Raw genomic sequence first — 15,464 nt, 5'->3', positions numbered from 1 at the left:
CCCGCCGCTCACTTCTCTATCTCTAGGGCCGCCACCTTCCTCTTCTCGTAGAGTTTGTCGGTGAGCGCCCGCACCACGCCGGGCGTCAGCGGCGACAGGTCCCGCTCCGCGTTCATGGCCCCGCCGCCGCCACCGGCGGCCACGTGACCCGGCCGGCAGGCGCGCACACGTGACCCCGGCCCGCCGCACAGCGCCCCCGCGCGGCGCGGAGACACGCGGCACCCCGCTCATTAACCGCGCCTCATTAACGGGAGCGTCATTAGCGAGAGACGCCTTCGCCAGGACAGCCCGAGGGGCACAGTCCCGGACCTGGCCACAGGCTGATGTCTGAAAGGATTTAGCAGCACTTAATCACTGATTAATTTAACATTTACCAAGTGATTCGACAGACTCCGCTGTAACCGTAACAGTCACTCAATTATCTATTAAGTGTTTAAATTAAACTCGCGCATGCACCCACACAGACACACCGGTAGACGTTAGTAAGTGTCCCCAGCTATACCTATTGAAATTCCCCTCAAGTGCCAGTGAAATACTTGGATCGAATGCCCTGGTGCTCCTCAGCGGGTGAGGGCTGAGCCTCAGGCTGTGGCGGTATTGGTGCAGGCTGCAACACTTCAGTTTGTGGCACAGACCGATTGTTTGTGCCTGTCCGAACGTCTCCTGCCCAAAGGATTCCCCTTCTTGTACCAGCACATCTGGCCACCTCACACTTCACAGGATGCCTTTTGAAGGTGATCAGGGCATCTAATTTCAAGCTCCCTGTGGAGCCCTTGGCACACCCAGCATGGGGATACTGTACCTAGGGAGAACCTGAGAGTCCCGACTAAACAGGAATTACTGGCAAGGGCAGGACTGACAGCAAAAGGGACTGATGTGGTGAGCAGCTGTGCCAAGAATCTGCACCTCACTGTGGATTTATCTGACGTTTGATAGAGAGAGGCAGGAACAGAAGATGCCACTTCCATACCATGGAGTCTTTTCTACGGGGCCAATGCCCAACTCTCATTCTGTCTGCTTCCAGCCAGCTCCTGCCATGTGGAAAGCTGAGCCAAAGAGGGATTTTGGCTTCTGCTGGCAGGCTATGGGTTCAAGGGCTGCCTGTGTTCAGGCTGGTACCTTCCCACATGCAGCAAACACCTCAGAGAGTCCACTGATGAGGTGATAATCCCCCACGACTAAACCTACCATGTCTAGAAGAACAAAATGCTTCCTACAACTAGGAAGGAAAGGAGGAAACCCTGCAAAGATTCCATAAGAAAAGCTTGGGGGACAAAAAGCCCAAGAAAGAAAACCATGTCTAATATGTGGCTGCTGCTTGGCCAAGTTGAGAGCAGGGCACGTTTTCCCTCTCTGGATGATCACACTTCATGGTTAATGAATTTACTTTCCCTACAAAAGTCCTCAAAATAAACTGAGAAAAGGGAACACAGAGCACAACGACACAGGTGTGAGTACAGGATGGCATGTGGATTGACACCACAGTGCCACTGGTCCAGCACGGGGAACCCAGCATGTCTCCCTGCCACAAACACAACACTTAGCACAAAAGTCAAGTAAAATCAGACAGAAAAAAAAAAGGTACTGAAAATAATGAGCAGAATGTAATTAAACCACAACCAAGTTTAATTAAAATGTAGTAAACAGGGATCAAATACAGTCTAATGAAACTGGGACATCACACATGCCCATGAGAACAAAATGTGAGTTGAGAGACAGGGCAGAAACCCCCTCCCACCACCTTTCCTGTGTTGTGCTTAGCTGAAGAGGACAGACTGGTCAGAAAATCACATTTCTAAGCAGAACTCCCTTCCTGGAGAACAGAAATCAGTCATTTGCTAAAAAAGAATTTCTGAGACCTGTTCCCAAGTCTGCCATATTTTGGGGGACTTCTCCTTCATGGAACAATCACTGGTTCCCAGACCAGGACATTCCCTGAGCAGGTCCTCACATGGACAGGCACAATGCCACTGTTACAAAGGAGCAGAGGGAGTTTCTCTGCATCCCCCAGCAGGTGCCTCTTGAAGCACAGCACAGGGTCCTCTCTACATTACAAAGGTCTGGGCACAGGACCCTCACCCAGGGCAGATGCTCCTCCCCACTGATAGCGAAGGTCAGGCTTTTGGCTTTAGTTCTACATGGCTGCAGGAGAGGCACAGAAATAATTTCAGCTGGCACTAACCCATTTCCCACCAGGCAAGCAATGCAGCAAAACACCCACTGTGCTTTCCCTGGCAGGTGCTCCTGTACCCCACAACAAAGCCCCCCCTCACCCCTCTCCATCCCAGTTGATTTAGGGACATTCACAAGAGGAATCTGCTTCAAAGAGACACAGCCTTCCACTTTAAAATCATTTCACTTAATTGAGTCATGCAGTACAGCAGGTAAATAACAAGGCACCAGATGAGACATGGCAAATCCCCTGGCTGCAGTGATATGAGACATATGCAACAAGCAGAAGCACAGCATGAAAACAGTAAAAAAGCAAGAAGGCAAAAATAAATCAACACTACCATCAGTAAAGATAATTTCCAAGGACATTTAAAAAGGAGTTGCTTATTAGGGCAGAAAGCTGACTTCCCTTGTTCCAATTCAGCCACTACAAGGTTGGGGAAGGCCAGGTCAGAGTTCCAGAGTTCCTCCACTATAGAGGTCCCAGGGCAGAGCAACTGGGCTTCTCTTCTTGGATGAGGGCTCCAACCACTCCCTTAGCATAAAATAGCTTAATACACCCTAGGGAATTACCCAGGATCATCTCATTTTACAGAAAAAATGAGGAAATCATGACTGCTGACTTGCTGGTACAGAAACTGCTTCATCTAAGCCATTGTCCTTGGAAAGCCCCAGCTCAGCTGTAGCACATCTCAAACACTTCCAGTTGGCTTCCTAATGTTGTGCTATCTTTATAGTGATTTAGACAGCTAAACTATCATCCTCATTTTTCTGCTCTATCTAACAGCAACTACTGCCTCACAGACCATCTCATGCCAAGCACTCTGACATTTTGGTTACAGATTAAAAAACAGTCTCATGTCTAAAACCACCCTCACTTACTCTACAAAGCGATTCAGGAAGGGTGGGGAGAGCATTCAGGATTGCTCAGACACAGTGACCTGCTCTCCCACCTGCGGCCCATTTCCACCTGGGCCTCATCAAATTCCAACAAGTTTTTTGTGTGCCCGTTCTTGGTGCACAGCACCTTCATGAGCAGACCCTGGAATGCAGAGAAAAGTTGCCAAAAGCAGGTGGAGGGAGGTGGAGAAGAAAGAGCAGGGCTGTTGGCTCTGCTTGGAGGTCCCTGTTATCTTCTGCCAAATTAGATTAGGGTTTAATTACAACCTAAAGGGGAAGTGTCATGTTTAGGCTAAAACAATGCATATATTTTTCAATAACAGAGAAATAAGCACATTCCAGTGAAGTCTGGAGGACAATCCAGCAAGGAATTAATTTCCTCTGGGGCCACTTGTTGGCCATTTGCCTGTTTCTCTGTATTCTGTTTTTTTAGAACCAATTTAGGCTTTTGGAAATGGGAATGCTGAATCAGTGTTCAGCTTTTAATCACCCCATCTCCCCCTCAATTGGCTTTGCTGGACCTGAGCCTGCAGGCACTTGCTCCTCCTGATGCTGAGTCACCTGAGTCTGAGGACTTGGTGGCAGCTGAGGGTCCCAGGCACCTGGCACGAGAGCAGCCGCTGCTCCAAAGGGCTTGCCATGGCCCTGTTGCTGCCTCTTTCCTGCTGAGGATGCTGTGACAGCTCCCTGTCCTGCTCTGCATGTTAATTAAACAGGAATGTATTTTCCCTGGGTCCCTCAGCAGCCACCATGTGATTGTGCGTGGCAGAGCTGCAAATGAAGATGGTCTCCAAGCTATTAACACCTCAAATTGCTCATCAAGAGCCCAGCAGAAGGGCAGCATGTCAGATATTATTTCTGGTCCACATTAAGCACTGTTGGTATTCTAAGTGATCAGAATTAACTAATTCAGTCTGACGCCAAGGGAATCAGGTATCAAGAGTGAGGAAGGTGAGATCAGTAGAACTGAAGCATCCATACACCCAACCTTGCTGCAGCCCATCAGCAGAGCCTCCCAGCATCCATCAGACACACACAGTAATTTTGGCCAGGGGAGAAAAATGGGTTTTTTCCTACCTGGATTAGACTCTTGTGTGCTTAGATTTTTTTTTCCTTCCAACTGTTCAAGCCATTCTTTCTTCTTCACTCTCTAGTCACTGAAATGTCTTCCAGAGAAATCTCTTTCCTGTAAAAGCAGTTAAGTCTTTGGGTTGCATCCTGACCACTCAGCTTCTCTTCCTGTGGCATTACCATAATCTTGGCCTTGGTCAGTGGTGGTTCCATCTTGGAGCCACCTGATTGATATTGGCTCTGTCAGACATTGGGGAAGCTTCTGGTAGCTTCTCACAGAAACCACCCCTGTAGCCCCCCCAGCTACCAAAGGTTGCCATGCAACCCAGTACGTGCCAGCCTCTCACTAATCTGTAATACTGCTCAGATTTTATGATTTGGCCTGCCACTATGTTTGTGTCGGAGGGGAGCCTGCAGAGAAATCACAGTGGGAACTGCATTTCCTGTAATTACATTGCATCCTCACTGCTGGATAAAGTCTGCCTAAAAATGTTGTTGCAACTGCTGGTGTACTCCTATTTTTAGTGTTGCTCTTTTTTTTGTTTTTAATGACATTTGAAATTAAGTTATTTTCTCCATGGGAGCTCTGGAGGTCTAGAGGTATTTTGACAACCCAGAAACATTCAATCAAAATAGTTTAAAAACTGAAGAGGATCTTCAGCCAGGCTGATGTGTAGGCTTGGATTTCTCTTTGCCCCTTTAACCCTTTCATTCCAAATTCAGTTCTACAGTTCTACCTCTGAGAGATGGGTCATTTGTTATGTTTTGTGTTCTCATTGGGAATTGATCCTATTTTCTTCCCTCAGGGTTTGAGCTAACACATGAAATCTAAGGCAGTCTCATGACTTTTCTGAAAGAGATAAGCTAAACTATTTTTAAGTCATCTTTTCAAAAGTCTTTCTATAGAGAAAAGCCTCCCCTGCAGGGAAGGCAACCCAAGAAAAGAAGGGAAAAAACCATGTGCCTGGTGTACTGTTATTTTGCCAGGCACTTTTGAATTAATTTTGTGTAAAACTCTCTTGAAATGGCCTGTACATCATCAGGCTTCTGATATGGAGGCATCAGGGACAGGGGCATCAAAGTAATGCAAGGATGAGCACACATACTGTGCCCCGTGCCCCTGACTGGGATCTTTTTTCCTCACGTGTTTGTTAGGCTGTGGTTTCCCAGTGCCACCTCCTGCTGCCAGCACACAGTGCTTTCCTCAGTGTGTGCTAAAAGCAAATCCCCTCTGCAGCCTTTTCCCTTTTTATGGACAAATACACAGAATTGTCCCAGCAGCTGCAAGAAGGTAACTATCACTGTCTCCCCTTTGGAGGCAGAGGTGCATTCCTTATTTGAGGTGTACTTCTTACTTGAACATGATGGCAAAGCAGAAATGTTCCTTTTAGACCCCTCAGCATGAGGCTGAAACCAAATGAGAAGCAGGCAGGGGATGGGCAGATAGGGCAGGCATTTCAGAAGTGCCCAGGCACTGCTGCTGCTCACTGAATGCTGGTTGCATTTTTTTTTTTTTTGGTGGAGACTGGTGCAGGAGCTGAGCATTTGGACAGACCCCACTTTCAGTGGCCTCTCGAAGACAAACTCATGTGGAGCATTAAGGAGAACCTCAAGCTGGGGGTCTTCTGCCTGTGCTGCCAAGGGTTCATGTAGAGCTGGGGATCAGCCCCCAGGAGCTGTGTTCTGGCAGCTGCTTCTGCACAGGTCACTCATCCCACAGGCACTCTGAGACTTGTGACCAAATGTTTGACTCTGGTTTCAGAGGCACAGATGGAGCTGTTCCAGGGTGCATTCAGTGGTGAGGCTGGTGTGACCATCCTCCTGTCCCTGCAGGACAGACAGACAGACCCTGGTGCTAAGAAACCACACTCCACTGCAAGAATTAAAAGACACAACTACATCTACAAAATGTTAACAAACGGAACTAAAAAGGAAGCTTGGATAGTGTTCCAGGAACCACATATAAGAGAGAGGAAAAATTAGTTACATGAACAGAACCTAATATTTGTGAAAGGAAACCAGGCATATGTGGTGGGTGTCATTGTGAGATACAAATACACTGAAGGATCTTTAGAAGAGGCTGTGACGGAAAAGGTGAGGAAATACCAACACCTTCAAAAACAAATCCACGAACTAACAAATGCAGCCACACATTGTGCTTACATATTAAAAAACAGTCTCATCTCTAAAAACACCCTCACTTTGCAAAGTGGCTCAGGAAGGGCGGGGAGGGCGTTTACAATGGCTCAGCCACAGGGACCCGCTCTGCCGCCGCAGCCCCAGCGCAGAGCGGGCTGTGCAAAGCCCGGGGGTCCCACACCGCACATGCCGTGCCCCAACTCTGCCTCCACAGCAAGCCGGGCAGAGCAGGGGAAGACAGAGTAGGGCAGAGCAATGCAGAGCATGGCAGGACAGGGCAGGGCAGGACAGGACAGGGCAGGGCAGGGCAGGGCGGGCGAAGCCGCGCCGGGCCCCTGAGGGGAAGCGCGGCGCCCACAGGCAGGCCGCCCGCCGGGCTGCAGTGGCAGCACTCGACCACACGGGCGCGCCCTCAGGCCGGGCTGGCGCCGCGAGCGCTCCGCTCTGAGGGCAGCGGGCGAGAGCGGCCTGGGCCGGGCAGGGCAGGGCAGGGCCGGGCTGGGCACCGCGGACAGCGCACGGGGCAAAGCCTCGGCCGGCTCACACCCGCCACAGAAACGGCCGAGCTTGCTCGTTTGAACACAAGAGCACGCAGCACACGGGCTCTCGCCGTCAGCCACGCTGTGAAATGCCAGGATGCAAGCGAGAGATTTACCTTCGCCCCGGGAAAGGGATTTCTGTGGAAGGCATTTGCACAGTGGGAGAAATGAACACGCAGGTGAACAGCACTTGCATTATCTGGGTATTTATCGTCTCTCTCCCCACGGCGCTGTGACACAGCAGATGTTTCTTCACCTCTGGAGCGAGTCCAGAGGAGGCCACCAAGCTGATCAGAAGGATGGAGTAACTCTTCCATGAGGAAAGGCTGAGAGAATTGGGATTGTTGAGCCTAGAAAAGAGAAGGCTTTGGAGTGACCTAATTGCAGCCTTCCAGTACTTGAAGGGAATTAACAGGAAAGATGGGGCATGACTATTTACAAGAGCATGTAGTGACAGGGTAAGGGGAGAGGCTTCAAACTGAAAGGAAGTAGATTTAGATACTAGGAAAAAATTCTTCCCTGTCAGGGTGGTGAAGCACTGGCACAGGCTTGCCCAGGGAAGTTGTGGATGTCCCACTTGTTTCTAGGATGTCCTGTGACCTCCTAGGGCTGGTTTTAAAAGAAACTTCCTCAGAAACAGAGATGTCTTGCACTTCATAGGAAAACACTCCAGGCCAAGGCTGGGACTGCAGGGAGGAAGGCAAGGAACAGAGAGGACCCATCCCAAAAGAGGGGCCAAAGGGCTGTGGAATGCTTCCACCAGCACTGTGGAGCTGAGACTAAGCCTCCTGATAGAAGCAGGTCAGCGTGGAGCTGGAGGGACTGACAACAAACTGTCAACCACTCTGTGTTGCTTTCATCCAACCCAGCCACACAAGACAAAATGCATCCAGGAATTAATGTGGGAATTTAATGGGAGCACAGGTGGATTGACACCAGGGAGAAAGGAATCTTTCCTACAAGGGCCAGGATAGCCCTATGACATCTACTGGTCCCAGCCTCTGAGATGTTACCAAAACAAAAAGTCTCAGCCTGTGTGGTGGTTTCTGAGCCTGCTCAGGACACAGCTTTACACCACTTCCCACAACCACCTCCCAAAATAGAGCAGATAGAAATCACACTGCTTCTGCATACCTCATGTGAAGAGTCACATGGGATGACACGACCCTGCCAGCTCAGGCTGTGTAAGAGCCACCAACATCAGGACAGAGAGGTAATGACAGTGCCTGAGGTCCCTGCCAGCACTGAGGACATGCACCACAAGCCACCAACCCCCTTCCACATTAAATGCAACAGTTTGATGGAACATCCTGAGTTGGAAAAGACCCACAAGGATCATCAAGGCCAACTCCTGGACAGTCAAAAGTGCTGATACTGCTTCCCTAGAGCAGGCCCCAGGGACCACCCATTAGGCACAGCCAAGGTACTGTGTGAAACCAGCCTCCCAACAAAGCACCAACTCTTTCCAGGACAAAGCACCAGAGACCACACACCCAGGAGGTATTTAAATAGCCTTATATCATGCACTTGGAATTTCTCCTTCAGGCAACCAGATGCTGATTAAAAGGGCACTTCGGAGCAAGCCATGGACAGCTCAAGGATGTTTGCAAGATTTGATTTTTGAGTTCACTGAGAACCCACAGCTCCTGCTGAAACCCACAGACCACAACTGGACCATTACTCTCAAAAAGAAAAGTCAGGGAAGGGTCTGAGGCCCCTCAGGCTTCATGGCTCATGCCTCTCCTAGAGTATTTCTATGGGATGTAGCTCATCCAATTTCTCAGGGTGCAGGTGCTAAAGCTCCTCAGCCACTTGCTCCAAGATGAGGTGGACCAGGGCCAGCCACAATCAGCACTGCAGGCTGGCACAGCAGGTCCTTGTACAGATCATCCTTAGGCAGCCAAACTTCCCTCTCTGGACAAGTTATGACCCTGGAAGTAGTCTCCACTGACTTTACTGCAGTTATTCTGACTTGCACTGATTGTACAGATGACAGAAGCCATTAAATCTTCTCCTTCCTCATGCTTTGCACAGCAGCCAGGGGATTTATAAGCATCAGGTGAGCTCCTGATTCTCTATGAGACAGAAAAATACTTCTCAATCAGACTGGAGCCAAAGGTCCTTCTGAAGAAATCAGTAGCTCTAACAGAAATACAATTTGTAGTCTTTGTTCAAAATTAAACAAGCCCCGACAGCTGTAATTTAGAGGTGCTATTTAAAGAAATATGCACCAACTACAATCTTAGCAGCTACTTCAAAAATCAACTCTACAAACAGATGACTATTGATTCCTGCAAGGGAGAGCAAAGGTGGAGGGATGTGTTCCAGCTGTCTTTGTGACCAGGATCTGGATACTCACGATTTTAAGTTGTCTTCATGGGGGCAAGTGCTGAGAGCTTGAAAACACAAATAGTATGGCAGCAAGGGTTAACAATATTAGGCAACAGTAGGAAACCAAAGAACTGGTTGAGCATAACCACCTGAGAGCACCAGGATGCTTGTTCCTGGTTGGATCTGACAGGCAAGCAGAAGGCTTCCAGCCATGGAAAGAGAGAGATTCTCAATCAGTCCTCTTCTTGGGGCAAAGGCTGTAGGAAAGGGAAGCTGGATCTCAAAAGCTGAACCCTGAGGACAAGCTCACAGCATGACTGGCAGGTTCCCTGCCTACCAGCACTGCTGTCCTTCCATGGGGCCAAGAGCAGCGTGAGAAAAGGAGGGAGGTGAAATGATAGAGCACGTCCTGAAGTCCTCACCTAAGAGGAAACGTTCCCGCTCGTCGGAACCACTTCTGCTGACCCCCAGAAGGTGTCTCCACCAGCCCGCGCTGATGAGACACATCCCGGGCAGGCAGAGAAGCCCCAGCCCAGCGCAGCCTCCAAACGGGATTCTGCAGCAGGTCACCATGGGGCACAGAAAGAGAAGGTAAAGCTGCAACGATAATGAGCACAAAATGAAAAGCAAACAAAAAAGTGCTCCAGTTTAATATACTTCCTAGGGTCAAATCCCAAAATAAATCAGACACTGAAGCTCCACCCTGCTGAGTATGCCAGCATTGCCATCCATCTCCTGCCCAGAAGGTGCAGGCATCCTCACCCTAGCAGAAATTAGATTAAGGGCATGAGGGGCTTTTACCCCATGTAAAAGCTGAGTTAATATCGCTCCTGAGTTACTGTTAAAGGTCACTCACATGGTACATCAGAATTCCTCTCTGTTTTACCTAGAGCGAGGCAGGCATACTTCCCAGGATGTGCTCACAGTCCCATGGTCCCACAGAGCTCCTGGAGAGGAGAAAAGAGATGACCAGATGGGACTGACCTGGTCCAAGTGACACTGGGGACAGCTGGGGACAAGTGGGTGGTGACAGAGGCCAGCAAGGCAGGAAAGAGGTGACAGTTACCAGTGAGGGGGAACATGCAAAGCAAGCTCCCAGCTGGGAAGGTTTCCTGTGGAGGAGAAGGATGACTCTCCTGAGGGCAGAGCCACTGAAAAGGCAGCTTTGAGTCAGGCACTGTAGAAAATGCATGGCATGACAGCTGGGCCCAGAGGACCCCTGGGGGGCCTGACCCCTCGGAACTCCTACCTCCCTCTGCTACATGAAGCACACAGTGGAGAGTAAATCAATCCTCGCTCTATCCCACACCTTCTGGGACAGGAATTTCTGTGGCTGCCCTGCTCTTTGCTGAAGCCCATTCAATCTCCCTGGAAGCTGAAGCCCTCTTTGCTCTGCTCCCGGCTGCCTCCCTGTCGCAGTCAGGGCACACAGATGAATGGTGACACATCTCTAACATCCCAAAGTCCCCACACCTTAATCCAACTGCTACCAGTTCTCTGAGTTGGCAAAGGCAATACACAGTAATCTGTCAGAGTTCAAGGAGCATCTGGGTGATGCTCCTCATCATAAGATTTAGTTTTAGATTGTGCTCCCTGTCTAGGAACCACATTGGGCTGGAAGGAATCAGCACAAACATCCCCAGTGCAGACTTACACTAAAAAACATGTAAAGATTTGGCACCTGGATTCAAATTTACCACAAGGGGCTTGAGCCTCTTCTAAGAGTTTAAAGATTTCTCAGCTACCCTGTGAAGACAGGGAGACACCAGAAAAGAACACAGCCATACTAGAAATGGTAATTTTTGGCAGAGCTGTGCCAGGGGTTCAGATGGATTTTCTCTTGGGAAAGCTGTTCAAAGCACAGCTTGCAGGAAGCAGGAAAAGAATGAAGGGTGAGAAAACATGGAAAAATTAACAGAAATGAGGTCTGGGAGATTATGTCATCTTACCCATCACTGACACATTCAGTGAGGGCTGTTCCTACCAACAAACCAAAAAGGAACATCAATGTTTTGTTTCATAAACAATAAAGCGCTGTACAGGAGCCTCCTGCACCTCTTGCCCCTCCTGCCCAGAGGGAATACATGCAGGAGCCATCCAGGCAGCCCTGACAGAATGGCTTGGACCGGGAGAGGGATGTCCTTTGCAGAGCCCATGTACCTTGGGCTCCCCCTGTGAGCCTTGGCCAATGAAGATGTGCAGAAAGCAAGGGCAGAAGCCAGCAGGGTCAGCCGAGCAGTTCATGCAGGGATAGGTCCCCAGGGGGTCCCAGGCCGGTGCCCCACCTCGGCTGGTGCCTAGGAGCTGGCTTGGAACTGGTGAGGACCAGGGAAATCCAAATGTTTAATGAAAACAAACATCACGAAGGCCCGAGGCGGGTGTTGACGCAATGTGATTTCTGCCCAGTGCTCTTTGTTGAAAGCCCACGGCACGATGAGGGCGAGGGCTGGCTGAGGTGGGATCCCAGGTCTTGCCCGCAGCCCCCTCGTAGGGCCAGGGAGGTGGAGTGTGAGCGTCTGTGCTTTTTTGTTTGCTTCAACACATGAATGTGGGCTGACATCATTCACCACAAAAGATGGTGAACTATGCCTGGGGAGGGCGAAGCCAGAGGAACTTCTGGTGGAGGTCCACAGCGGTCCTGACATGCAAATCGGTTGCCTGACCCACGTCTAGGGGTGAAAGACTAATCGAACCATCTAGTAGCTGGTTCCCTCCAAAGCTTCAGGAGGCAACTGGGATAGCTGGCACTTGGCAATGGGCAGTTTTACCCGGTAAAGCGAATTATTAGAGGTCTTGGGGCTGAAACAATCTCCACCTATTCTCAACCATCTAATGGATGAGGGGGCTGGCTCGCTGGCATGGAGTCACGCCGTGGAGTGAAAGTGCTCAGGGGGCCACTTTTCAAAAACAGAAGTGGTGCTGCAGGATGAACTGAACACTGAATCCCTGATGCCAACGCTCATCAGAGCCCAGAGAAGGTCTTGGTTGATCTAGACAGCCGGATGGTGCCCATGGAAGCCGCACTCTGCTAACGAGCGTGTAACAATTCACCTGCCAAATCAACTAGCCCTGAAAACAGGCTGCTTCCCAGATTTGCAGCTGGACAGTGCTGGCAGAGCAAGAAGAATGTTTGCTGAGCATTTGTTGACTGGCTCCAAAATCAGAAGGCAATTCCCACCCAATATCCCCCAGCTTAATCCGCGCATGAATGACAGATGAACATCTCTCAGGCTTAGTCCTGATGGCACAGTACAAAGCCAGGCAGATAGTTAAGCACCTGCCAGCACTTGGGATTACAGTGCTTTTCCCCTAGGCAATGCTTTCTCCTTTACTTTCAGTACCCTCAATTCACTCCTCCAAAACCCAGTCCAGTGAGGAATGACAGCTCTTAGGTTCTGCCACTCTCTGACATGGGCAGTTGCCTGGTGATCCTCTGGCTAGCCCTCACCTCCTGGCCCGTGCCAAGAGTGGATGCCCCCTCTCTGCCCCTCGGGTTGGTTTGGGTGGCAGCAGAGCAGGGCTGCCCAACTCCTGGAGGCAGCAAAGCTGCTCTGTGCAGCTGCTGATAGGAATCCTGAGTAAAGGAAGCCAGAACAAAGGAGACCAGAGGTCCCACTTGTATAAATTCTCAAGAGGCCTTAATCTCCAAGAAATTCCAAGGACAAACGACAAAGCTCCAACAGGGTAACAGAAACTTAAGCACAGGGGAGGGTACTAGGGGAAGATAACCAGTAGTAGAACAGCAGGGGAGGAACATAGGGCAGGGATCAGATTCCAGGTAACCAATAGGGGATAACATGGGAGAAGATCAGGCTTGGCACACCAATGGAACTTTGAGGGAAGGGTGATAGACAAGGAAGGTTCTAGAGAAAGGGGTGGGGTTAAATTTGATGAATAAGGGAAGAGGGCAGTACTTCCAGGATTGGCAGGGAAGGGTCTGGAAATCAGGGAGGTTGACAGGGGACTGACATAAGATTAGGTGGGAAAATAGCAGTAAACAACTTCAGGGCAAAACCATTGAGGAAACTGAACGGGATACATGGAACAAACCACTATAAACTCACAATAAGGAACACCTTAAGATTACAACAGAAAAACAATCTACCCCAACCCCCACACGAAGGAGGTGGCTGAGGCTACCCAAACCCAAGTGTGAGAGTTAAAGTGACTCCCATGCAGCTGTTCTGGTCTCCAGCTTCCCTTGCAATGTCTCGAGTCAAAGTCCTCCAGGTGTGTGACTGTGGGTACCAGCCCTGAGACAGAAGAAGCTGCCTCAAACGTGCTGTAGTGCTCCCAAGAGCTCAACCAGAAGGTGCCATGCCCAGGCCTGGGGGCAGGCTGGATGACTTGCCAGCCAGAGAGCTGGGAAAAGAGCAGCACCATGCTAGAAGAAGCAGAGAGATGGAAGGTGCATGGTGACTATCACTATGCTGAAGGTACAAAAGAAGTCCACAGACACACTGAACATAGGAAACGATCACCACTCATCTTTGTCCCAACAAAGCATCACTGTCCCACATCTCACGTCCAGCTTTTTGTCTCTACTACAGACTTGGTAACAACACAACCCTCTCCATGGTGAGGATCTTACTTTTCATTCTGTCTGAATGAAGCAAATAGCAAATTTTCAAGTCTCTTTTGCTTCAGCTCCTCAGTGCCTATGCCTATGAGACTCTCTGCAAGCTGTTCTTGGCAGTCATGTGGCCACCCCAGAAGTGATCCCTGCCCAGCACCCAGCACTTGCTCCAAGAGCCTCCAACTCTGAGAAATAGGAAACAACTTCTCTGTTACACTGAGCAAACCACTGCTCTGCTGCTGCTAAACCTCCTGCAGCTGAGGGACACACCAGGAGAGTCTTTCCTTCACAATTCAGCTTTTCTAAGTTACCCAGGGGATTTAAGCAGGGAAATAGCTCCTGTGAGGCTACCAAAGCCCAAAACATAGGGGTCTAAGGAGCTGAGAGGACCAGGGGCAAGAAGGGGGTGGGCACTACTGTCCCTCGTCTGAGCTCCCCAGCACCAGGGTCATGGGGGATAAATGTATTTTCTGATGGATGTTCCCAATGTTCCTGCTGCCTCTCCCCACCAGTGGCTGACAGAGCACTGCTGTCAGATTTCTGCCTTGCACTCTTTTTCACTGTCCGCATTTTCCATTTCTTCTTTGTTATAAAAACAACAAAGCAAAATCCTATCAACTATAACACAGAATTGGTTTTTCTGGTCAGCACCAAGGCTGGGATCTGGCTGGCAGGGTCCCTGCAGTGACACCTGCCTGGGGACATGCAATGAGAGATGACAGAGACAGGAGAAATCACTAATGCTGTAGGAAGAACCACTTGGGAAGAGAAAGGCTCCTGTTCACAAATTTTGGCCAAGAAAATCCTGAATGGGATTTCTACATGTTTAGCTCAACAAATCCTATTCTCAAAGAATCTACTGGCAATTCATTACCCTGGATCTGTAGCCAAGATGTTCCCACTGACCAGAGATGTCAGATCAACACATGAAGGTGGTTTGACATGTGCCACGGAGGTGCAGAGCTCCCTGCTGATCCATCCTGGCACATGGACTGTTCATGTGTGTGTGCCTGTTAGCTCTGCCCCAGAGAGGGAACATATCTTGCACAGAGGGGACAAAGAGGTGATGCAGGAACAGCAATGATCAATGCAGATGACAAAACATGGGTCCTGAATAAAGGATGAAAGCTCTAGAGAAAAGCTACATTTGGGGATGAGCCTTTTGCAGCCTCTGTCACAGGTCTCTAAGAATATCCTTTGTATTGAATATCTTCCTTTTGAGGGGAAGCCCAAAGAAAGCTGAGGAGATGGTTACTGGCCTTAGAAATGGGACAAATTAGTCTTTCAAGAAGAAATCTTGAAGGTAAAAAATAGGGCAAAATGTTTGAATTGGACTCCAGATTTAGTATTTCCTGTGGGGAGATTCTAAAGATCCATTCCATGCTACAGAAAACCTCTTGGTGCAAAGGCTTAACTCATCTTTGAGCTATCAAACAACCAAGGGGCAAAGAGAGCCAGTTATCAGTCTGTCTCTAACCATGTAGACAAAGAGTAACCACAGGGGACTCATGGCTCCACAGTGTCAGAGAATGTGCATGGATTGGGCATGTCCAACCACACAACAACAGCTGGACTCTGCTGCTTCTACCTCTAAGCAGCAGTAGGGACTAGAGAGTGAGGAGGAAAAAACGGCTTGAACTGCTGGAAGAAAGTAGAATCTAAGCACACAAGAGTCTAATCCAGGTAGGAAAAACCCCATTTTTCTCCCCTGGCCAAAATTACTGTGTGTGTCTGAT

The 15,464-nt window shown here is 49.5% G+C and overlaps 2 protein-coding genes across 2 annotated transcripts in view; both read right to left on the bottom strand.

Annotated features, from left to right (window-relative positions):
* VAC14 (VAC14 component of PIKFYVE complex) overlaps positions 1-148 on the bottom strand; it is a 58,936-nt gene extending 58,788 nt beyond the window's left edge. The window contains exon 1 of the mRNA XM_030956266.1: positions 13-148. Within this exon, the coding sequence (XP_030812126.1) occupies positions 13-116 (104 nt within the window). The 5' untranslated portion in view covers positions 117-148. The remainder of the gene's footprint in view (positions 1-12) is intronic.
* Positions 149-2,592: 2,444 nt separating this feature from the next.
* The window catches only part of HYDIN (HYDIN axonemal central pair apparatus protein), a 53,650-nt gene continuing 40,778 nt past the window's right edge, over positions 2,593-15,464 (bottom strand). Inside the window, exons 17-18 of the mRNA XM_030956359.1 lie at positions 3,126-3,214; positions 2,593-2,599 (exon numbers count right to left, since the gene is read on the bottom strand). Coding sequence (XP_030812219.1) covers positions 2,593-2,599; positions 3,126-3,214 — 96 coding nt within the window. The remainder of the gene's footprint in view (positions 2,600-3,125; positions 3,215-15,464) is intronic.

The sequence above is a fragment of the Camarhynchus parvulus genome, chromosome 11 (genome assembly GCF_901933205.1).
Source record: "Camarhynchus parvulus chromosome 11, STF_HiC, whole genome shotgun sequence".
NCBI classification, from domain to species: Eukaryota; Metazoa; Chordata; class Aves; order Passeriformes; family Thraupidae; genus Camarhynchus; species Camarhynchus parvulus.
Note: the sequence above shows the minus strand (reverse complement) of the source record. Positions and strands in the feature narration are given on the sequence as shown.